Here is a 23,267-nt window from a genome sequence, read left to right as displayed (position 1 = left end):
CACCGCCGAACGTGGACTCTCTTAATAGGTGAACCAATTTTTGTGGGAGCACAGAGCCGGTAAGTGCCTGGGTAGGAGACTGGGTTGAGGGGTCTTAGCAGACCGTCACTGCAGACAATCCGCTCCCAGACGTCGGGTGGGAGCCGTAAGCTGCCTATTGGGCCAGTACATCTTAAAAACAAGAGGAAGGAGGTGCATTTTAAAAACAAGAGGAAGGTCGGGCGTGGACGTGGCAAGAGGAGGGGCCGTCCACTGCAGGCTGCAGAACTGGTGGGACACATGTCTGCTGTGCCATTTTGCGGCTGCTGCAGCCACGTTATGCAGGTGGCAGGTATTTCAGGACATGGGGGAGTGGGCAGAGCAAAGAGACTGAGTCTGGAGCAGTACTGAGTGGTTGGCATCACCAGGTTTGGACGAGAAGGTGCCATTGGCGCCTTGTTTTTTTTTTTTTTTTTTTTTTTTTTTTTTTTTTTTTTTTTCCCTCTTTTCTGGACTCTTTTAGGCTTTGGGGCCTTTGATCTCTGTTGTGTGAAATCAGTCCCTGGCAATACTTAGCAGTCAGGGGTAGCTGTGTTCCAACAAAACCTTACCGACAAAACCAGCCCCCGTCTGGTGGACGGGCTGTAGTATGCCGGCCCCTGCTGAACAGGGGTGTTGGCAGTACGGGGGATGGGCTTGGGTGCCTTGGCAGGGAAACCCAGGGCTGAAGCCGGGCTCTGCTTCCAGCTCTGATGGTTGCCAACCGGAATCAAAACATCGCTCCTGTCTGCGGGTGGGCGGGAGCTGGGTGCGTGTATGTGACCCGCACGCAGCCGAGTCAGCTCTCGGCGCTACACTGGGCACCCTGCCTTCGTTCAGCCTCTCATCACCCGTCCCCCTGCCCCCTTCTCCCATCTCCTACCTGTGATCAATAGGGTAAAACGTCACCCACCCATAACAGCCCATCAACAGGTGCACCGAGCCTGCTGCACATGGGCCCTCGGGGCCACGAGAACCAGATACAGGCCGGAGCGAGGGCGGACACACCTTCGTGGGAGGAGTGCTCCCCACGGGGAGGCCCCTGTCCGCGGGCTAAGCACACCTGCTTCTCCAACACCTGAGCCGACCCGGCTCCGCAGCGCTCTAGGCAGGAGTGCGCCCTGGCTGCTGGGCCGGCTTGGGGTGCAGGGTGGAGGGGAGAGGGCCGTAGCCAGCTTCCTTCCCCCTTTAACGTCGCAGCTCTGCCCTCTCCCCTGTCCACTCACGGGGCTACTACTAGAAGTGGGGTCGACACGCAGCCCCGTCCTTGTCCATGGGGTGGCCGGCAGGAGGCGCCAGCGCACAGCTCACCCTCTCCGGCTGCAGGGCCCCGCCCCTTCCCTCGAGGCCCCGCCCCCAAGAGGCTTCGTCTCTGCCCATTGGGCGCCGAGGTGTCCGCTTATGGCCCGCCTCTTCTCGCCCCGCCCGTCCCCGAGGCCACGCCCCCTCGCACGAGACTCCCCGCCCCGTCCGTTGGCGGCCGGCAGGAGGCGCCGCGGCGCGCGCGGACGCTCCGGCCGCAGACGAGGGAGCCGCGCGGGAACGCGGCGGCGCCGGGCGGCCTGAGGTGAGTGCGGGGTGCGCGAGGAGTGGCCGCGGAGGCTGGGGTCGCTCGGGCGGCCCCGGGGCGCGGGGTCCGCGGACGGGGATGCGGGGCGCGCGCGCCGCGGGGCTCCTCACGGGGCATCTCCCTCGCGGCAAAGCGGGGTGCGGGCTTGTCCTGTTGCCTTGGGAACCGGCCGCTCCCGGGGCGGTGGTCGCGGCCCCCGGAGGCCGGCGAGCCCTGGCCCCCCGACTCCAGAGGCCTCCGAAGCCCTGGCGGCGCCCTGGAGGGGGCGGTGTGGCGTGTGGGGCGCCGGGGTGGGGGGGCGCGTCGGGGGCGCGGGGCGCGGGGGTCGCGACCTCGCCCGCACACGCGCGCGCAGGGGCTGGGGCGCGGGCGGCAGACGCGCGCGCGCCCCGCGCGGTGCCCCCAGGTGTTTGCGTGGCCGCTCCCGGCCCCCCACCCCACCCCGTCCCCCCAAAAGCGGTGGAGATGCTGTCGAGTGCCCCGCCGGAATGCCGCCGCCGCACGGGCCGCCCGTGTGCATTCCAGACGGGGGAGCCGCCTCTCGTCCCGGGTGGGGTCGGGGTGGGGGTCGGGAGGGGAAAGCCAGCCCACCCCCCCGCCCCCACCTCTCGGGAGAGGCCTGGACGGCAGGGTCAATCCGGGGGGGGGGGGCTGTGAAGACAGGGTTTGCGGCGGGTGCGAAGCCCCTGGCCCCCCGCGGGACCGTCGTGGGGTCCACACTGCCCCGGCTGAGCCCAGCGCCGACCTGGTCCCCGCGCCCGCCGCCTGTTTGTCCCTTGCTTGCGCAGGGCCTCGGCGGCAGGTTTCTGTGTGGCCGAGGAGAGAACTGGGCGGCAGAGGAAAAGGCAGGTCCCCGTTCCAGAGAAAACAGATCTGGTTCCTCGGGGCGCTGCCCTCTGCCCTCCTGGCCGCCTTGGAAAAAAAATAATAATAATAATACGAAGAGGCATCTGTCCCGTCTGGACCGATGGGCCGTAGCCTGCTTCCGGCGGCCCTGGAGGGAGCGGCTGTGTGTGCGGTGGCCGCCCTGTGAAATGGCCACGGGGGGATGACCGTGCCCAGGAGGAAGCTCTGAAATTCCCAGGTCTGGGACGTCCAGGGGGCGGAGCAGGAGAGGAGTGAATCACGGTCTGGCCGCACCGATTCTCTCCCTTGTGATATTCCCGACGCCGCCCTGGAATCCGGAGAGACGCTGGAGCACTCAGGCTCTCGTGCCTTGGGAGGGGGCCTAGCAGCGGCGTGTTTGTAATTTTCCGTTTCTTTATACATTAAAAAAAAAACTTATATTGTTTTGTTTTTTGGGGGAGAAGCAGATGAGGGGAGGGTACACCCTGCTGTTGCTTGGTTCATGCCCCCAGATGCCTGCAGCAGTCCCTGGGCCAGAGAGGGCACCCCCGGCCCGAGCCATCACCGGGCTGCACAGAGGGCACCCCTGGCCCGAGCCATCGCCGGGCTGCACAGAGGGCACCCCCGGCCCGAGCCATCGCCGCTCAGTGCACAGAGGGCACCCCCGGCCCGAGCCATCACCGCTCAGTGCACAGAGGGCACCCCCGGCCCGAGCCATCGCCGGGCTGCCTCCCAGGGTGTATGTGAGCAGCAGCTGGTGCTCAGACCAGGCTGTCCTATCTGGGACGTGAGTGTCCCGGCTGCTGGGCCGAATGATGCACCCTGTCTGTTTTTCCTTTAAGCCGAATGACCAGGGCTGGCGCGGACGCTCAAGGGGCACCTGCAGTCCACCTCCGCGTCCTGCCGGAATGTCTGTTACTCCGCTTCACGTCCAGCTTCCTGCTCCTGCATCCCAGGAAGCAGCAGATAGAGCATGGCCTCTCGCCCGTGGGGGAGACCCGGATGGAGGTGAGGGCTCCTGGCTTTTGCCTGGCCCAGGCCTGGCTGTTGCAGGGGTTTGGGGAGTGTACCAGTGGATGATGGATGGTCGCTCTGTATCCCTCTCGCTCTCTCTCTGTCACTCTCCCTCTCCAATAAGATGAAGTAAACAAGCACCACACAAAGCAGAAATCATGAAATTGTCAACGTCAGACCTTAAAAAGCTCGCCTCCACTCCTGGGTGCCAGATACCACCTGATTTCCCTTTTATGAAGGGCCTTTGAAAAGCCTGCGGGAGATAGAAATAAAAGATCCGCTTGTCGTGGTGCAGAAGGGCTGGAGACCCGCACGCAGTTCGTTTTTCTCTCCGTGCCTGTTTCCGCAAGCTGTTGTGCGTGTCCCGGCATCTGGGGCTTTGCAACTCTCGTGTTTACTCTGACTCTCCTCTTGCCTGGAGACGGTTTCCGCAGCTTTTGGCATCGCGTTGAAGTCTCCATTCCGACGTCATCTGCAGAAGCACGGGCTTCCTGAGCCACAGCTGCCCCTGGCCAAGGCTGTGCCCTCGGCCGCTGTGGGCTTGGCTCAGGGCCCTGTGGCGGAATCCACTGCCACGCTCGGCACCTGTGGCAGGCCAGGTCGGGGCGGGGTGGTCTCAGGAGGCACATGTGGGAGTTCCGAGAGCCGAGCTGCATGACTCGCAGGGGTGGTTAGAAACTCCAGCATGGGGCTGGTGCTGTGGCCTAGCGGGTAAGGCTGCTGCCTGCGGTGCCGGCATCCCATATGGGCGCCAGTTCAAGTCCTGGCTGCTCCACTTCCGATCCAGCTCTCTGCTGTGGCCTGGGAAAGCAGTGGAAGATGGCCCTAGTCCTTGGGCCCCTGCACCCACGTGGGAGACCTAGAAGAAGCTCCTGGCTTCGGATCGGCACAGCTCCGGCTATTGTGGCCATCTGGGGAGTGAACAAGCAGGATGGAAGACTTCTGTCTGCCTTTGCCTCTCTGTAACTCTGACTTTCAAATAAATAAATAAATCTTTTAAAAAAGAAAGTGCTGGTGTGAGAGGCTGTGGTCAGAGGTTTGTCTTCTGATTCCAAGTACTCTTGAAAAGTGTTCGAGGCCGGCGCTGTGGCGGAGCAGGTTAAGCTGCCGTCTGCACACAGGCATCCCTTATGGGCGCTGGTTCCAGTCCCGGCTGCTCCACTTCTGATCCAGCTCCCTGCTAATGCACCTGCCAAAGCAGCAGAAGATGGCCCCAGTCCGTGGGCCTCTGAATCCACGTGGGAGACCCTGAGGAAGCTCCTGGCTTTGGCCTGACCCGGTCTTGGCTGTTGCAGCCATTTGGGAAGTGAACCAGAGGATGGGTGATCTATCTCTGTCTTTGTTTCTAACTCTGACTTTCAAATAAACATATATATATATATATATATATATATTTGTATATGTATATATGTATATGTATATATACAGTGTCCCCAGGAGGCGGCTCAGGTCGGAAGCGGGAGTGGTTTGAAGGGGTGCGGCGTGCCATCTGTGATGTGAGCGCTGTGGTGCCCAGGCAGTGCTGCTGGGAGAGGTCAGTGGCAGTGTCACCAGAAGTGGTGGGCAGCCCTGGGCTTCTAGGGTCTGACAGGGAGACTGGTGGCACATGCCTCAGGGGAGGAGAAGCAAAACCGATGACTTACTCACTCCTCTGTAGTCTGACCACTGGGGCCCAGGAGAGCCTCGTGTCCAGGCTGCTTACAGACAGGAGCTGGTGTCTCTGGGGCGTCTGTCTTTTCTGGAAGTTTGTTTATTTGGAAGGCAGAGCGAGCGAGCGGGCTAGCATCCCTGCACGGGTTCACTCCCTAAATGCCTGCACCAGCCAGGGCTGGGCCAGGCTGCAGCCAGGAGCCAGCAACTTGACCTAGGGCTCCCGTGTGTGTGGTGGGGACCCCGTAGTGAAGCCATCACCTGCTGCCTCCCAGGGTGCATGTTAGCAGGAAGCTGGGGTGGACGCAGGAGAGCCAGGACTCCAGCCCGACAGGCACTCTGATGGGGGACGCTGGTGTGCCGAGGGCAGCTTGCTCACTCTGCCGCAGTGCCCGTCCCCTGACTTTTAAAGCAAGTTCAAGTGTTCAGAAAATCGTGCATTGTAAAAGGCTTTGCAGTGGTCTGCTGTAAGCATGCGCTGTACGAGTGGGATGGGTGTCACCTCCCCACCCACAGATGTTAGTCGGGACCCAGTCTCGGGTGTGTGAAGCTATCAGAAGCCACTTTGAGGAGTTCAAGGTCCTCTAAGTACACATGGCTGCTGGCAGATGGGCGGGTTCTAGTGGGTTTCAGTGGAGTTGGGCGCTGGCCTGAGTCACAGTGGCGGGTGCCAGGGCTGCTTTTCCTGGGACCTGGGCTCCTGGCTGTCTGCAGCCTTTGTCTCTGGCCGAGCCTGGAGTGGGGTCCATCTTCAGGAGGCACTGTTGCGCTGTTTTGGGGCGCGGCCTCGGTGCTCCAAAGCTGAGGGTGTCTGTCCTTTCCTCTGCCCTCCTGCTCCACTGGGGTTTGCCAGGGAGCCCGTAATCTCGAGCCCTAAGCCCCTGGGGCAGCCGGGGTATTAGAACCGGATTTGATGACACGCCGTCGCCTCCCGGGGCTGCTTGCCGATTTCCCCAGCAAGGCTGCATCCGCGCCTGCAGAGGACCGAGGGCGGCTGGACGTGGGTGGATTGCACGCATTCCAGGCAGGCTTCCTTGGGCTCTGCAAGAGCCCTTTGTGTCCCCTGTGGCCGCGGGGACATGTGGACAGACGCTGCCGGCCCACGAGGACTGGCATTTTCTCAGGTTCACGTCGGGGGCATCTGACTGCTTACCACCATGCGGATGGGCTGGGATGTACCTGTTGCCCCAGCTCCACGAGTGCTCGTGGCAGTTCCCACATGAGGACTAGCACGGGAGCGATGCAGGTGGCAGGTTGTTGAGTGCTCCGCTTTGGCTGTGCTGGGGCTAGACCTGCCCTGGGTGACCTTGAGCCACCGCTCCATCTGCACTCGGCCGTTGTCACCATTCCTGGTGCAGCATGCCCTGCGCTTCCCAGAAATGCGCGCCCCATGGCAGGGCACGTCTCACCCTCGTGGCCTCCTCGTGCTTCCTGGTATTGGCTTTCCTTGAAGGGCGCCTTGGCTGCTGCGGGCTCCAGCCCTGTCCTGTCTCAGGTGCTGCTGGAACTGGGCCAGGGTGGTGTGCATGTGGGGCCCGTTGTGCCCGTGGATACGAGCTGGGGTCTGCTGCACTCTTGGTGCTAGAGGGGGGGTGCTGACCTGTCCTGCTCTGTCCCCCCAGGCCAACGCCTTTACTCGTCCTCTGGCTGAAGCCCACAGCCGTGTCCGGAAGGCTCGCCCACCATGTTTTATGGGACTCACTTCATCATGTCTCCGCCCACCAAGAGCAAGCTGAAGCGGCAGGGCCAGCTGTTGTCCAGCATGCTGTCCAGGACGCTCAGCCACAAGTACCGTGACCTGGACCCTTCCTTCTCTGGCCTGGGTGCCACCGATGACCCCGCCGAACTCTCCACGCAGCTCTCGGCCCCCGGGGTCCTGAAGGTGTTTGGGGACAGTGTCTGCACGGGCACCCACTACAAGAGTGTGCTGGCCACGGGCGCCTCCAGTGCCCAGGAGCTGGTGAAGGAGGCACTGGAGCGCTATGCCCTGGACCCCGAGAGCGCCAGCCAGTACGTGCTGTGTGACGTGGTGGGCCAGGCCGGGGGCCCGGGGCAGCGCTGGCAGGCCCAGTGCTTCCGGGTGTTTGGGGATAACGAGAAGCCCCTCTTGATCCAGGAGTTGTGGAAACCCCGAGAAGGCTTATCCCGGAGGTTTGAGCTGAGAAAGCGGTCAGACGTGGAAGAGCTGGCCGCCAAGGATGTGGACACCATCACGGCAGGTGAGGAAGCGCGGGGGGTTCCGGAGAAGTGGCGGGGGGGCAAGGGCGGGGGCGGGGCTGCCTGTGAGGGTGGCCTGTGCTTGGGCCTGAAGGTGCCTTTTCGCGTGCGCTGTTGCAGCCACAGCCGTCCCGGGAGTCGTGGTTGGTCTGTGCCATGGGCAGCCTGCGTCCAGTGCCCTGTGGTGGCTCCTAATACTTCTTGCGCCGTTTTGGGACCTACCCATCCTTTGGTTTCGTGGGACCGTCGTCCTGCTCCAGCTACAGAGAAGCGTGTGTGCCTTGTTAAACGCAGGGCTGCAGGTGTGTCACAGAAAGTCCCTCATGCCGGAGGCTGTGGGTTGTGGTGTTGCCAGGCCGCACCGCCTTGGGAGTGACTGGGTGCCTGAGGGTGTGCCGTGGAGTGTGGGTGCCCGGGGCTGTCGGAGGCCCAGCCTAGAGGCAGTAAGTAGGTGAGTGTCCTGTCCGAGGAGTGCCAGGGACAGGGGCCCTTGCGTGGGAGCGCCCTGTGGCTGTGCCAGGGCGTCTGCGTTGTATTGTGCGCGGTTGTTACTATTCAGTGGGTGGGAGGAAGATGTTATTATCTGAATAGTTACAGCCACAAAACCCATGTTTTCTGATACCAAAAGATTCTTCAGTGTATTTTAGATCATACGTTGTGTACACATTTGACTTTTTTGTTTACTGTGAAAAATGACCACACGAGAAAGTGGACTTGGCTCACATGGCCCGGAGTGAGACTGGGGCTTGATGGCCCGGCTGCGGGGTGACGCTGTGTGCTTCCCCGTGAGCCTGCCGAGCACTCCGGGGCCTACGTGTGAAGGCGGAGGTATGCGGCGCGGACTCTCGGCCAGACCCGGCCTGTGCCTCTGCTCCGGGGCTGCAGGCTGCTGTGGGCGGCTGTGGCTCGCCGTTGATGCAGGCGTGTCACTGTCACCGCATCTGGCCTCAGCTTCCTGACCTGGACACCGGGGCTGATTCTGGAGTTGCAGCCGGGCGCACAGCACGGTGCCACCTGGCCCCGAATGACAGCTGTGGTGTTGTCGCTCCTGCGGATGCTCACGGCGGTTCTGGGTGCCCACGGCAGCAGCCCACCAGGTCCTTCTACAGGAAGGCGTCTCGTCCTGGGACCCCTCAGAGTTGCTGACACTTGTGGTTGTGGGAAGCAGACGACTCACAGTCGCTTCTCCCGTCGTTCTAAAGTCTCCCGGGCAAACTGCACCCGGGCACCCGCCTCTGCCCCAGGGCCTGCTGCTTGCTGGGTTTGGTGTACACCCTGACCTTGGCTCGTCACCACGCAGAGGGCTTTGGTCCCTAGCAGGCCTCGTTCCCCAAGGCCTCTGGTGAAGTCAGAGATCTGTGCCGCAGGGAAGAGGAGTGGCCGAGAGGCCGGCCTTCTGCGTGGGGACAGATGATGCTTTTGGCCATCACAGAAGCAGTGACATGCCGCCTGTGGCAGGGGCTCGGTCGCTGTGCTGCGTCCCCTGTGCGTGGGGCGGTGCCCGCTGGGGTGGGTCACTGGGGCAGACTTCATGTGGGAGAGATCAGGGTGTGAGTTCACCGCCCCCCCACCCGGTTCCTTTTCTGTGAGTCAAGGCCAGAGAAAGTTCTGCTGTTCACGGCCTATTTAACTGGGAGGTCGTTTCTCAAAACCTTTGAAATAAAGAGGGCATTAAGCTGACCGGTTCGACTGACCCACTTGTTGGGGCGAGAGGAGGTTTTGTTACCCGCCCAGAGCAGCCCCGGGCCCCAGGGAGCCGTTCTTCCTTGCTGACCTCCTTCCGTGGTGTGGTCCAGTCGCTGCTGTGCCTCGCAGCCGTGTTGTCCACCTCTCCGGCGTGTGATCGCTGCGCTGAGTCTGGTAGGAGGCCAGGCCCTGGATATGCCCAGGGGCTGAGCCAGCTCGGCGTGCAGGCCAGGGCAGCCAAGGACGGCCCTGCCGAGACCCACCGGCCGCGGAGAGTACTGGCTCACACGGGCCCAGCAGCCAGGGCGGGGTTTGACTTCAGGTCCCAAACGTTTTGGTAGGAGCCCTGAGTTGGCTGTCATGTGCAGTGACGTGAGGGCGCAGAAATGTCCCCACCCCAGCCTCGCGCCCTGAGCTGCTCCCCTTCGGCAGAAGCTGGCGCGGCCTTTCTGTGGCCCTCCCCGCCGTGCTCTGAGCCACTTGGACAGGCTCTTCCCTACGTGCAGACTGGAGGCGGCGGTGCCCGCCGAGGCTGCCCTGGTGCCTCCTGCCTCTGGGGAGAGCGGACACGGAGCGGAGTCCCTGCGAGCAGCCTGGTGACCGTTGCTGCTCCGCTCCGGCAAGGCGGGCCCGGCTCCCCGGTCTGCAGGGGAGGGGCCTCTCCCCAGCATTTCTGGCCTCTGCACGTCCCCTGTGGGAGGGGAGGGGAGGGGAGCGCGGTGCTCCCCAGGCAGTCCCTGTGCTGCGGAGTGGGCGCTGGATCCTGGGAGGGAGCCGGCAGAAGGAGGGACAGATGGACAGAGGGGCTCCCTGCAGGGCAGCGGGCAAGTCCCCCACCTTCTCTGCTCAAAGGAAGAAGGCGGAGCCTCCTGCCCCTCCATGAGGGAATGTTCTGACCTCATCTGGAAAAAGTGCTGGGGTGGGCAGGGCCCGCCTGCCTGGGAGTGAGTGTATGTGAGTATATGAGTGTGTGTGAGTGTGGGAGTGAGTTTGCATGTGACTGAGAGTGTGTGAGTATGTGTTTGTGGGTGTGTGAATTTGTGAGTTGTGTGAGTGTGTGAGCATGTGTGTGAGAGTGTGGGTGAGTGTGTGTATGTGTGGGTGTGTGAGTGTGAGCATGTGTGTGGGTGTGTGAACATATGTGTGAGTGTGAGTGCATGTGTGAGTGTGGGTGTGTGTGTGAATGAGAGTGGGTGTGTGTGAGTATGGGTGTGTGAGTGTGTGAGGTGTGTGTATGTGTGTGTGTGTGATTATGTGTGCGTGTGTGTGAGGAGTGTGTGTGTGTCTGAATGTGTGTGGGTGTGTGAATGTGTGAGTGTGGGTGTGAGTGTATGTGTGTGGGTGTGTGTGAGCGCGCCCGCGTGTGTGTGGGTGAGTGTGAGCATGTGTGTGAGTGTATGTAAGTGTGTGTAAGAGTGAGTGTGGGTATGAGTTTGTGAGAGAGGTGGTTGTGTGAGCGTGTGTGTGGCTGAGTGAGTGTGTGTATGGGTGTGTGTGGGCATGTGAGTGTGTGTCTATGTGAGTGTGTGTGAGAGTGTGTCTGAGTGTGTGGGTGTGTGAATGTGTGAGCGTATGTGTGTGAGTGTGCATGTGTGAGTGTGGGTGTGTGTTGGTGAGAGTGAGAGTGTGTGTGGATGTGTGAGAGTGAGCATGTGTGAGTGTGGGTGTGTGAGTGTGTATGAGAGGTGGTTGTGTGTGGGTGAGTGTGTGTGGGTGTTTGTGGGTGTGTGTGTATGAGCATGTGTGTGAGTGTGTGTGTCTGAGTGCAGGGGGGTGGCGGGACGCTGTGAGAATGTTTTCGTCATTCCAGGAGCAGAGGCAGCTGGTGCGTGCTGAGGCAGCTGGGGCACGCAGAGGAAGTGCCGCAGGGCGAGGGCACAGGTCCTGGGGCTGCTCGGAGCTGGGTGGCAGCTGGGAGTGGGTGCCTGGGGCTCTGATGCCCGAGCTGAGGGCAGCAGGGAGAGCGCTGACGTGAGGAGCCACCCGTTTCTCAGTCATCCTGGCACGGGGGCAGTGCACGAAGCTCTTTGGGGTTTGTTTTCCATAAACGTGGCCGTCTCATAGCCGCCTGCATTGCTTCACCTGGGGGCCCACCTGGGTTCTGGGGAGGAGGAGGCTGTGGCACGCACTGCAGAGGGCTCTCGGTGCCTTCCCTGGAAGGCTGGTGCTCAGCCCCTGGGGCCCAGTCACTGCTCGCCCCGGGAGGGAGACGGTGGGCCATGTGGTTTTTGTCAGTGCTTGGGAGACTGGGAGAAGGGCTTGGTGTGCACAGGAGGGGCTGCGGGAGGTTCCCCCCCCCCCCACAGGCATAGTTTCAGGCTGCCTTTCACAGCTTCAGTTTCGGTCACAAGTCTGGGGGCTGCTGAGCTGCTTCCCTGGCCTCCTGTCCCTTCCCCTCGCTGTCACAGCAAACGTACCTCCACAGAGTGCCGCGTGTGCCCTAGGGGCAGACCTGCCCTCCAGCGAGGCCTGCTGCAGTGGGCGTAGCTGCCTGGACTCGGCCCGAGGAGCTTGATTTGTTGGCCCTACCTGGCGCCTCCTGTTGGGGTCGGGTCCACCATCAGCCATCAGCCATCCACCTCCGACAGTGGCTGTTGGCTGTGATCCACCGTTGAGGTTTAGGGCTGGGAGAGGGGCTGTGCCTCAGGCAAGTGCTGCACAGCCTCCTTGGAGGCAGCCGGAGGCCGGGCCAGCCCCTTGGCTCTGGGGCGCTCCCCGTCAGCAGACAGGCTGAGTTTTACAGGTTGTCTCTGTAGGTAAGCAGAGGCCAGGACACCCTGGCAGCAGTCACTGGTGCTGGGTTTGCAGCAGGTGCTCAGTGCATACCCTTGGTGGGGGACTGGTGCATGGAGGAGACAAGTTCTTTGGGGGTCTCACTTCTGTGTGTGTGTCTGGGCTCCAGAGTGGGGCCTTTTTCTTCAGGGACGAGAAGGGAGTGGAGGTGGGGTGGCGTGCAGGTGGGAGGCTGCGCCGTCCAGGCGTGCACTGTGGCTGGGGCTGCTCAGGGAAGTGTCCGACAGTCGGTGTGACCCCTCCGCCTCTCCTTGGAGCCCTGTGAGGAGGTGGCTGGTGGGGGTGCGCATGGTGCAAGTGTGCGGTGCTCTGAGTTCTGTTTCCGCCTTGTTCTTCACGGGAGACAGCTCAGGGCACCTCCAGTCTGACGCTCCCAGGAAGCCGCCGCCGCCGCCTGCACGTGCTCATTCAGCTCTGAGTTCTGCCCTTGTGAGGCCCCAGTCTCTCTGCTGTCGTCCTTTGAAATGTTTTATTTTTTTTCTGCAATGAATCTAATTCTTAGAACTGCAGTTTCAACTACATGGCTTTAAGTTACAAGATGGGCAGTGTCCTGGAAGAACAGCCTCTTGGATGAGACTCCTTTCAGCACTGTCGCTGATAGAGTCATTGTGGGAAACGCTTGTTTATGCAGGGTGTGCTAAAAATAAAGAACTCCAAACCCTTTCAACCCGTCCGAGACGAGAGAAGCGATTAGCTTCAAAGACACTTCTGGGCCTTCCCCAGCAAGAGAGAAAAAATGAGATTGGGCGACTAGTGGCCCGTAGCTGGTGTCACCCTCCAGCCCACTGGTTAGACGTTTTAGAAAGCTGATACCCTTCAGTTGCATCACAGAAGCGCTGGTTCCCCTGGAGCTGGTTGGCAGCTCCCCACCCCCCGCCCCCGCCTCTCCCCGAGGTGGCCGAGCTGAACAGCAGGCGGGTGACCAGTGAGGAGCCAGTGACCAGTGACCGGGGGTGTTCAGTGTTGACACCGAGAACACGGGATCTCATCCCCAGGGCCGAGTGTTAGCTGTAGCATGGAACAGACGGATTGACCGAGGCGAGTGTTCCCGGTAGTGAGTGTGGGTGCTGGGGACAGGGCGAGATGAGCAGGGTGCACACGCTGTTTGCCAGCAGTCGTCCTTGGCTACAAAGAGCCGTAGGAAGGGCAGGGCTGGTCACGGTTGGACGGGCGGTTGCTGGGCCAAGGCTGTGGTTGTGCCGGGGTTCCCCCGCTAGGTCGTTTTACCCGGGGCACACCAAAAGACCCCTCACGAATGCATGTTGGGGTTTGACACAGGTGACTCCATTGGATTCTTCTGACAGCTTTCCCATGGGGAGGAGCCTTGGCTGGCGTGGGCGTGTGTGCTTGCAGAGTGGACTGTCGTAGGAGGGCTGTCGTAGGAGGGCTCTGGGCCTTCCATGTGGCATCAGGTTGAGGGCACGGGTGTGAGCAGGTAGAGCAAATTCCAGAGATTCCTCAACTCTCAAGGTCTGTTATCCCAGTTTCAGAATTCTTAGTTTTCCTTAGCATGTGATCCCAATTTGGGATACTCAAAATGTGGAAATTAGGCTTTTGGTTGTCAGGCACAGCTAGTGATCTTACAGACTAAACATCACAACTCAAGTCTTCCAGAGCTTCTTTACAGTTTTTCTTTTTTAATTGACTTAAGAATTAGAAGTATTTTTTTTTTTTAAATTCGTTAGTTAGCATTTGCTTTCCAGCTGTATGAAAAAGTGGCCTGTGTTTTACGTTTTGGTTGCATGAATGTTGAGATCCTGCTTTGTCCTGAACACATCGAAGGGTTTCCAAGGAGCACTGAGGGCTGCGTTACTACAGTTAAGCCGTGTTAGTATCTGCTGGTTCCGGCAGTGACCCGTGTGTTGGTTGGAAGGTTCTTGGGGATGTGCCCAGGTTACATCGAGTAGCGTCTCTGGTGGTTGTAGGCAGTGCGCTCGGTTGTTTGGAGGGCTAACAGGATGGAGATGCTGCCTGGGGTTTTGGAGATACACGGAGTGCGGGCGGTAAACCAGGCCCTAACCCAGCCTCTTCGCTCTGTGGCCCTGGCACAGACATAGTGTCCACCTTTGTGAACGACACAGATTCACTGACGCCCTGATGGGTTGGAGCCACAGTCCAGGGAGGGTGGGCTTGCTCTTAGAGGCATTGAGACACGTTATAAAGCTGTGCTTGCTCTGGTTTTAGGGGCAGGAACAGACAGGGAACACAATAGGACAAAGCAGCGCAATGTGCCATGGGACTTGGGTGGGATACAGAGAATGCATCACAGATCCTGGGTAGAGGATTTTGTAAACAGTGTTGGGACAGTTAGCTTCATTATACGGAGAAAAGTAAATTACATTCTCATTCTACATGCATTAAAGGCCTGGATGTCAAAGGTGGAAAAAAGAGAACTGTTTCATAAGGGAGACTTAGATGCGCAAACACTAAAGGGAAGGGAAGACAGGTTGGACTGTCTGGACTGGAAAATTCCTGTCCTCCCGAGCACACTGTTTAGATAAACTTTGATACCATGTACTGTTTTGCATTCGGTTCCATGAATGTGGGGATCCTGCTTTGTCCTGTCAGCACATCGAAGGGTTTCCAAGAAGCACTGTAGGCTGCGTTACTACAGTTAGGCCGTGCTCCCGGCGGCGAGCCGTAATGTTGGCTGAGAGACTGTTGGGGATGTGCTTAAATCATAGTGAGTCTTGCATGGTTTTAGTGCACTCAGTTTGCAGTGTCTACAAGTGGTGTGCTGAATAAGTAGAATAAAGTGGTGACCGTCTAATGATGAGCAAGAAAGACAAAATACCCAACAGGAAACAGACGATACAAGGGTGCAGTTTGCAAGTGAGGCCAGAGCTGCTGCTGAGAGGACACTGGAGGCCATGTGCCGGCTCTAGCCGAGAGGACACTGGCGGCCATGTGCCGGCTCTAGCTGAGAGGAAGCTGCGCCATCAGGAGGTGGCAAACAGGAACAGTCACATAGGTTAGGAGACCAGAAAATCTGGGTAGAAACACTTGTCTGTCAGGAGGTGGCCTTTAAAAGCTGTGAGAGGGGCTGGCGCTGAGGCACAGCGGGTTAACGCCCTGGCCTGAAGCGCTGGCATCCCATCTGGGCGCTGGTTCCAGACCCGGCTGCTCCGCTTCTGATCCAGCTCTCTGCTATGGCTTGGGAAAGCAGAAGATGGCTCAAGTCCTTAGGCCCCTGCACCCACGTGGGAGAACCGGAAGAAGCTCCTGGCTTCTCTCTCTCTCCTGTCTCTGTGTAACTCTGACTTTCAAATAAATAAATAAATGTTTTTTAAAAAATAAAAGCTGTGAGAAGGGCTGGCGCTGTGGTGCAGTGGGTTAATCCTCCACCTGCAGTGCTGGCATCCCATGTGGGCGCAGGTTTGAGTCATGGCTGTTCCACTTCCGATCCAGCTCTCTGCTGTGGCCTTGGAAAGCAGCAAAGGATGGTCCAACTCCTTGGGCCCCTGCACCTGCGTGGGAGACCCAGAACAAGCCTTGGCTCCTGGTTTTGGATTGGTGCAGCTCTGGCCATTGCAGCCATTTGGGGAGTGAACCAGCGGATGGAAGACCTCTCTCTGTCACTGCTTCTCCCTATAACTTTCAAATAAATATTTTAAAATATATTTTTAAAGATTTATTTATTTGAAAGTCAAAGTTACACAGAGAGAGGAGAGGCAGAGAAAAAGAGAGCTTCCATCCAATGGTTCACTCCCCAATTGGCAGCCATGGCTGGAGCTGTGCTGATCTGAAGCCAGGAGCCAGGTGCTTCTTCTGGGTCTCCTGCACAGGTGCAGGGGCCCAAGGACTTGGGCCATCTTCCACTGCTTTCCCAGGCCATGCAGAGAGCTGGATTGGAAGAGGAGCAGCCGGGACTAGAACCAGCACCCATATGGGATGCTGGTGCTTCAGGCCAGGGCATTAACCCGCTGCACCACAGTGCCAGCTCAAATAAATAAAATCTTAAAAAAAAAAAAAAGCTGTGGGAATGGATGGCTTATCCAGGCAGTGCTTGCACATGCACTACGAGATGCAGGCTCAGTAGGGAGACTGGTGGACTCCATGCCGGGGTGGGAATGTCCAGCCCGCAGGCCGTGTCAGGCCCGCGAGATCGTTTGGTCCGGCCCCGCCAAGGCAAATGCAGGCAGGACTCGCGATCAGCACGTGTGCAGCAGGCTGACTTTCAGGTTGGTGACTGTGGACGGCCTGCGAATGGCGGTGTGAACATCCAGATGGTCCTTGGGAGCAAGAACCCCTCCTCCGCCCAGCAGGGTCGAGGTGAGGGGGGAGGAAGTCAGCAAGTCTGACAGGCGTAGAGGGTGGCAGGGAGCGTGAGGGGTCACAGGGCTAAGACCGGGCTGCTGGGGCCGCCGGGTTGGTCAGCGAGGATGTCGCCGAAGCCTTCCTGATAGCTCTGGGATAGAGCATGCAAGCCAAATTGCAGTGAGCTGGAAAGCAGGCACTTAAATTTCAAGCCGTATGTGGAGTTGCTTATCCTGAAAAATCCTCCTGTGTGATGTGCCTGGAAGTTCTGCATAAATATAACAAATCACCATCTTCTAGTGCATGACTGGGTACCCCAGAGCATGAAGGAAACCCTGGGGGTGAAGCCCCAAATCCTAGCTGATTAGGAACCGGTGGTTGCCCTGCAGGCGCCCCAGTCTTGGCAACTAATAAAATGAAGTTTAAGTCCCCCAGGAAGCGAGAGCAAGCCCTGGAGCCCTGCAAGGTCAGGAGCTAGAGCTGAGGCCTGCCTGTGGGGCACTACACGAGTAAAGTGGGAAAGGGAGAACCTGCCTCCTGGTCAAGGAGGTGACCAAACCAGCCTAAACTTTGTTTTTGTATAATTGGAGAGACAGAGCTGAGGCAGGTGGAGCAGAGAGCGTGCACCAGCACTCTCCTGTCCGTTGGCTCACTTTCCAAATGCCCATGAAGGTGGCGCTGGGCCAGGCCAAAGCTGAGTCAGGAACTCAATGCGGGCCTCCCCTGTGGGTGCCGGGGACCCAGGCATGTGCGCCATCACTGGGTCCCTCAGGGTCTTGGGTGAGCAGCACGCTGGACTCAGCAGTGGAGTGCAGACTGAGGCCCAGGCGCTCTGGTACGAGATCTGGGCGACCTGACTGGTAGCTTAGCCACCAGGCCAAGCGTCGGCCTGAAGATCGTCTTTCTTGACTTAGGCTCTGGGTGCAGGAAAAAACTAAAGACTTTCCTAGTGTTGAAAACTATACTTTGCCATGCATGTGTTTGGGGTTCAAAATTGTGTTGCCTGTATGCCAGGATAATCCCTAAGGAATTCAGCTCCAGGGTGCATGGTCTGACGGTGCAGGGGTGTGGAGGAGGCTCAGGTGCGGCGTGTGTGGTCCTGATGTGCAGGGGTCTGGGGGAGGCTCAGGTGAGGCGTGCGTGGTCTGACGGTGCAGGGGTGTGGAGGAGGCTCAGGTGCGGCGTGCGTGGTCTGACGGTGCAGGGGTGTGGAGGAGGCTCAGGTGCGGCGTGCGTGGTCTGATGGTGCAGGGGTGTGGAGGAGGCTCAGGTGCGGCGTGCATGGTCTGATGGTGCAGGGGTGTGGAGGAGGCTCAGGTGCGGCGTGTGTGGTCCTGATGTGCAGGGGTGTGGAGGAGGCTCAGGTGCGGCGTGCGTGGTCTGACAGTGCAGGGGTGTGGAGGAGGCTCAGGTGCGGCGTGCATGGTCTGAGCACACAGGGGTGTGGGGGAGGCTCAGGTGCGGCGTGCGTGGTCCTGATGTGCAGGGGTGTGGAGGAGGCTCAGGCGCGGCAACAGGAATCCCGTCTGGGAGGACTGAGCCTGTACACAGGCGCCCATGCCTCACCAGAGACGAGCAGGCGCTGATGTCGCTGTAACCGAGTCCGTGGAAGACAGTGAGCTGTAGAGATAGTTGGTCGAGAGCATGAGGGCCTGGTCTTGCCGATCAGTGAGGACTACGTACGCTGGACGCGATCTAAGGTAGAAAGGAAACAGGAAGGAGCAGGCGCCATCCGGGAGGCGGGAAGATGTGCGGTCCGCACGGTGCTTGCGGCGGCGCAGGTGGAGCTGATGTGGATGCACAGCGATGCCAGGACGGCGCCGGGAGCCTGCGGGCGTCTAAATGCAGAGCAGTGCAGAGAATCTGCCGAGGATATTCGGGGCCACGGCCGGCACGTCCAGCTCGGGGCGACCTGATGCAGTGGGCGGGCAGCAGGGCCCCAGCTTCCATGAGGACTGCACAGGGCGCGGCGCGGACCCAGGCCAGGGGCTCACACCGTGGAGGGGTCTGAGCCGGGTGCCCCCGAGAGGAAGCACGTCTGAGATCAGGGCAAGCAAAGGAACGCGCGGAGCGGGGCGACCGCGGCCGGCGCAGACGGCCCTGGGACGGAGCGGGGCGACCGCGGCCGGTGCAGACGGCCCTGGGATCGAGCGGGGCGAACACGTGGCCAGCACCTAGACGGCCCTGGGACGGAGCGGGGCGACCGCGGCCAGTGCAGACGGCCCTGGGACCGAGTGGGGCGACCCCGGCCGGCGCAGACGGCCCTGGGACGGAGCGGGGCAAACGCGGCCAGCGCAGACGGCCCTGGGACCGAGTGGGGTGACCACGTAGCCAGCACAGACGGCCCTGGGACCGAGTGGGGCGACCACGTGGCCAGCACAGACGGCCCTGGGACCGAGTGGGGCGACCGCGGCCGGCGCAGATGGCCCTGGGACCGAGTGGGGCGACCACATGGCCAGCACAGATGGCCGGCCCTGGGACGCAGCCGCACGTGCGGTGGCTGGCCCGCCCCTCCCGCCTGGAGCCCGCGGCCGCCAAGCCCTGGCCGTCTGGCAGGCCCCGCCCATGGGCTCCGCCCCGGGGGCCCGAGGCCGGTGCGCAGGCGCGCGCGTGCGCGGTTGCTCCTGAGCGCCGCCGCCGAGCCCCGGCGCCATGTTGGCACCGAGGGGAAGGAGGCGAAGCGCTTGAGGCCGCGGGCGCGGAGCAGGGTCCACCAGGGCTGGAAGAGCGCCGCCCCTGCCGCCGCCTCGGATCATGCCCCGGGCGGCCGCCGCGGAGGCTGGGGTGGGGGCGGAAGGGCCCTGGCGGGGCCGGCGCTAGCGATGATGCCGTTCCCGGTGCCGGCCCCGGGCGCGCCGGCGCAGGCGCCGCCGGAGAAGCGCTATGGCATCTCGTCGCCGATCAGCCTGGCCGCCCCCAAGGAAACCGACTGCGCGCTCACCCAGAAGCTGATCGAGACCCTGCGGCCCTTCGGCGTGTTCGAGGAGGAGGAGGAGCTGCAGAGCAGGATTTTAATTCTGGAGAAGTTAAATAATCTGGTCAAGGAATGGATACGAGAAATCAGTGAAAGCAGGAGCCTTCCGGAAGCCGTGGTCGAGAGCGTGGGCGGACGGCTGTTCACGTTCGGCTCCTACCGGCTGGGGGTGCACACCAAGGGCGCCGACATCGACGCGCTGTGCGTGGCGCCCAGGCACGTGGATCGCAGCGACTTCTTCACCTCCTTCTATGACAAGCTGAAGCTGCGGGAAGAAGTCAGAGACTTAAGGGCTGTGGAGGAGGCGTTTGTCCCAGTCATAAAACTGTGTTTCGATGGGGTGGAGATCGACATTTTGTTTGCGAGGTTAGCCCTGCAGACCATTCCGGAAGATCTGGACCTGAGAGACGACAGTTTGCTGAAAAACTTAGATATCAGATGCATAAGAAGTCTTAATGGTTGCCGGGTAACTGATGAAATTTTACATCTGGTACCAGACATTGACAACTTCAGGTTAACTCTGAGAGCCATCAAATTGTGGGCCAAATGCCACAATATCTACTCCAATATATTAGGTTTCCTTGGAGGCGTCTCCTGGGCTATGCTGGTGGCGAGAACTTGCCAGCTGTATCCGAATGCAGTGGCATCAACTCTTGTACGTAAGTTTTTCTTGGTGTTCTCTGAATGGGAATGGCCAAACCCGGTGTTGCTGAAAGAGCCCGAGGAGCGGAATCTGAATTTGCCTGTTTGGGACCCCAGAGTGAACCCCAGTGATAGGTACCATCTCATGCCCATAATCACCCCGGCGTATCCCCAGCAGAACTCCACCTACAACGTGTCCGTCTCCACCAGGATGGTCATGATTGAGGAGTTCAAGCAAGGGCTTGCTATCACGCATGAAATTTTGCTGAATAAGGCGGAGTGGTCCAAACTTTTTGAGGCTCCAAGCTTCTTTCAAAAGTACAAGCATTATATTGTACTTTTGGCAAGTGCGCCAACGGAAAAACAACACCTGGAGTGGGTGGGCTTGGTGGAATCCAAGATTCGGATCCTGGTTGGGAGCTTGGAGAAGAATGAATTTATTACGCTGGCACATGTGAATCCACAGTCATTTCCGGCACCCAAGGAGAACCCTGACAAGGAGGAGTTTCGCACGATGTGGGTGATCGGGCTAGTCTTAAAGAAGCCAGAAAACTCTGAAATTCTCAGTATTGACCTCACCTATGATATTCAGTCTTTCACAGATACAGTGTATAGGCAGGCAATCAATAGCAAGACGTTTGAAATGGATATGAAAATTGACGCAATGCATTTGAGAAGAAAAGAACTTCACCAGCTGCTCCCCAATCATGTGCTACAGAAGAAGAAGCACCCTGCTGAGGGTGTCAGGTTGACAGCTGTGAGTGACAGCAGCCTCGGCACCGACAGCGAGAACAGCATGCCCGTGCCTTCGCCCACTGGCCTCGTGACGGGCAGCTGCCCGGGCAGAAGCAGCCCTGCCCCGGCTGTCCTGTCAGTGTCTCTGGGCAGCAGCACGCAGCCCTCTGAGGTCGCCTCGCAACCCCTGAGTCCCAGCGAAGGCGCTGGGGCTGTGCTGAGTGAAGGCGGCCCTCAGACTGCCTCACAACCAAAGCCCACCGTCACCAGAGTCGTTTCTTCAACGTGTCTGGTGAGCCATCCACCCATACCTGCAGGAAGTGCAGCAGCCAGCATCCCTAACCCCATAGTAGGAGTCTAGGGACACTGACCTCACGGGAAAGGAGGGTAGAAACAAGAACACACGAGGAGCAACCCGGGAGAGACAGTTACAGATGAGGTGCAAGTGTTCGGCGGGCAGCTTCTCTGTCGGCCTCTCAGGAAACGTCCAGCACAGATTTCCCTCCATCCCTGGTCCTGCCAGTCAGACAGGTGGACTGGAGAGAGACGACTGCCAGCTCAGCCTGCTGTCTTCACATCCCAGAGAAGGAGAAGGAGGCCGGCAGACGGCTCAGCGCGGACTCAGAGCAGACTTGGGCTCCTCTGGTTGCTTCGTTCATGGGCTGATCTGGGTCGGGACTCCAGGTTGGTAAGTGAAGCTGGGAGTGCTGTCACTTAGCACCCGCAGAAGGTGCATCCACTCCCGCAGAGGACTGCCGCCCTTGAAGAAGAGAAAACCTCCAGCTGTATTTACATCCACGACTGACATCTGGACTGCATTTATGCTTGATGCATTGTTGGGAGAATTGCCAGTCTAACCAACAGAATTCTTTATGCCAGTGATGCACTTTAGAACTAATTTTAGATTTTTCAACTTGATGAATTTCAGTTCTTTCCTGAAGAGGTTTTTATCACAATCTTAAAGTTAGGTACCCTTACATAGCAGTGTACCATACATCAGAGAAAGCATTAAGTGTTATCTAGCTCAGTGCCTGTGAGAGAGCTGTCACCCTCTGAAAGGCAATGTCCACTCCAAGGGTAGACATTTGACATCAAAACAGTGACTAGTAAAGCTTTGGTTTTCATGGGACATGGTCACGATGTGATACATTGGTTTTATCTGTGAAATTATTATAGAGACTGTATAATCAGTGATCAGACATTTTCTTGGAGCTAACAAAGCCTACTCTCTGTCCTCAATCATTTGTCCTAACACAAAAGAAGCTTTTTGCCTCCCCTGTCTGTTTTCTTTGCTTGTATGCACAAGGGATGTGCTTGTATGTTGTCTCATTAAAAACGGGATACTAGTATTTTCTAAACCATGATGTGAAACTCAGACTCTTGTGGTCATGGGGCACAAAGCACCAGATCTGGGTTGCATGGCCAGTACTTCAGTGAAGCCTTGCTAATACGGTGCCCTTGAGACCCAGTACTGCCCTTAGGTGGCCGTTTGGTTTCCATAGATGGGGATTTGTGTACATTCCATAGAATATGACCTGCCTATAGAGAAGTCCAATTCTGAAAATATAGGCAAAAAAGGCATTTTCTCCAAGAATGTCAAACCAGTGTTTATTTTAAAGTGACCTGCCAGAATCCGTCAGTAAATGTTACGTGTAGAGACAGGAAAAGCTTGGGCAAGCACATCCCGTCCAGCTGGCTTTCTCTGCTTTTGATTAGTCCTGCCGAAGATGAGGAATACTTTTCTTTAGATTCACAGGAGGAGCCCTCACGGTGAAGCGCCAGGAGTCTGCGTGTAGGGAACACGAGGGACAGCGGGTGAGAGCCTGCCGTGTTCTGTCTGCGTCCTGTCCAACCCCGGCATGCCCAGTGGGCGGTCGGTGAGACTGCTTCTGGCTCCGCCTCTTCTCCCCCCTTCCCAGCTGCCTTCCTTTCCACCGCACATGTGGTTTTCACGTTAAGCTGCAGTTAAACTTTAGACTATCGTTTTAGATGAATTTTCCAAGTTGGAGTAGTCTGTTTCCTTGTAGGCAGTGAGCGGGTGAGACCTGCTCTCCCCGCCGCACTCGTGTCTGCTACGCAGCGTTTCTGCGTCCTGCTGCTCTGTGCACGCGCCCTGCCATTCACCACCATAACACATCTAGCTGTGCACGGGCTCTGTGCGGACCAGCTAGCTGTGGGTTTAGGTTGAACTTGCCAGGCACCAATGTAGTCTTGTCATTTTGTTTACATATTTGGAAAAACGTTAGTTTATTAAATGTTTCATGTTACTACCTTCTTTTCCCAAGCTGGAAACTTGGGAGCTTTTAATTTTAGTTTTGATTCCTTGAATATTAGACTATTTTTTCCATATGATGTACGTAGTGCCTTATGACTGAAGTTTGCTTTGTTAACTGGTATCTGTACTCCTTGTATTTTCAAGTGCTATTTTGAAAACAGATGATGTATTTCTCCATTAAAAACACAATAAAAAGTGGCAAAGTGAAGCTAAAATACTGGCCAATATTAACGTTTAAATCTGAGGATGAGAATTGAGCTGTTACTTTTGCTGGAGGAGAGTGGAGATACTGAGGAGCGTTCTGACTTAGAATTCACATTAGAATGTCCGGGGAAACGGAAAGGTTAAGTTCCAAGTCAGTAGGGGTGAGAGATGGAGTCGGCGGCTTAATCCAGAAGAAAGGGTGAGAAGCACAGAAGAGGTGGGACCCAAAGCAAATGCAACCCTAGGCGATGGAAATGAAGCATGGGTCACTACTGCAGGAAGTGGACGTCACTTGCTGACCCAAGGACACGGACAGCTAGAGCCCTTGGAGGAAGGAGGTCCAGCTTGGGCGGGAAGCCTGGGGGAGAGATGCTAATGAAGTTGGT

At 58.6% G+C, this 23,267-nt stretch overlaps 2 protein-coding genes across 5 annotated transcripts in view; both read left to right on the top strand.

The window, feature by feature from the left end:
* The first annotated feature begins 1,454 nt into the window (after nucleotides 1-1,454).
* The window catches only part of RADIL (Rap associating with DIL domain), a 65,383-nt gene continuing 43,570 nt past the window's right edge, over nucleotides 1,455-23,267 (top strand). For 2 of the 4 annotated variants that reach the window (XR_016225740.1, XM_070064334.2), the window contains exons 1-3: nucleotides 1,455-1,585; nucleotides 3,277-3,442; nucleotides 6,721-7,317. Coding sequence is in view for 2 of the 4 variants with exons in the window: in XM_070064334.2 (XP_069920435.2) it covers nucleotides 6,783-7,317 (535 nt within the window). In the remaining 2 variants the exon portion in view is untranslated. The remainder of the gene's footprint in view (nucleotides 1,586-3,276; nucleotides 3,443-6,720; nucleotides 7,318-23,267) is intronic. The other 2 variants (XM_070064336.2, XM_089320848.1) reach the window with 2 other exon arrangements.
* PAPOLB (poly(A) polymerase beta) lies at nucleotides 10,750-22,892 on the top strand. The gene has a single exon (XM_002723064.6). It carries the CDS (start codon nucleotides 18,874-18,876, stop codon nucleotides 20,761-20,763), a length of 1,890 nt encoding a protein of 629 aa, XP_002723110.3. The 5' UTR covers nucleotides 10,750-18,873; the 3' UTR covers nucleotides 20,764-22,892.

The sequence above is a fragment of the Oryctolagus cuniculus genome, chromosome 19 (genome assembly GCF_051225735.1).
Source record: "Oryctolagus cuniculus isolate XC-2025 breed Fujian yellow rabbit chromosome 19, ASM5122573v1, whole genome shotgun sequence".
Classification (NCBI taxonomy): domain Eukaryota; kingdom Metazoa; phylum Chordata; class Mammalia; order Lagomorpha; family Leporidae; genus Oryctolagus; species Oryctolagus cuniculus.
Note: the sequence above shows the minus strand (reverse complement) of the source record. Positions and strands in the feature narration are given on the sequence as shown.

Bases quoted from the DNA above. Each gene is read 5' to 3' on its own strand.
- PAPOLB (XM_002723064.6), top strand. From the start codon at position 18,874: ATGATGCCGTTCCCGGTGCCGGCCCCGGGCGCGCCGGCGCAGGCGCCG.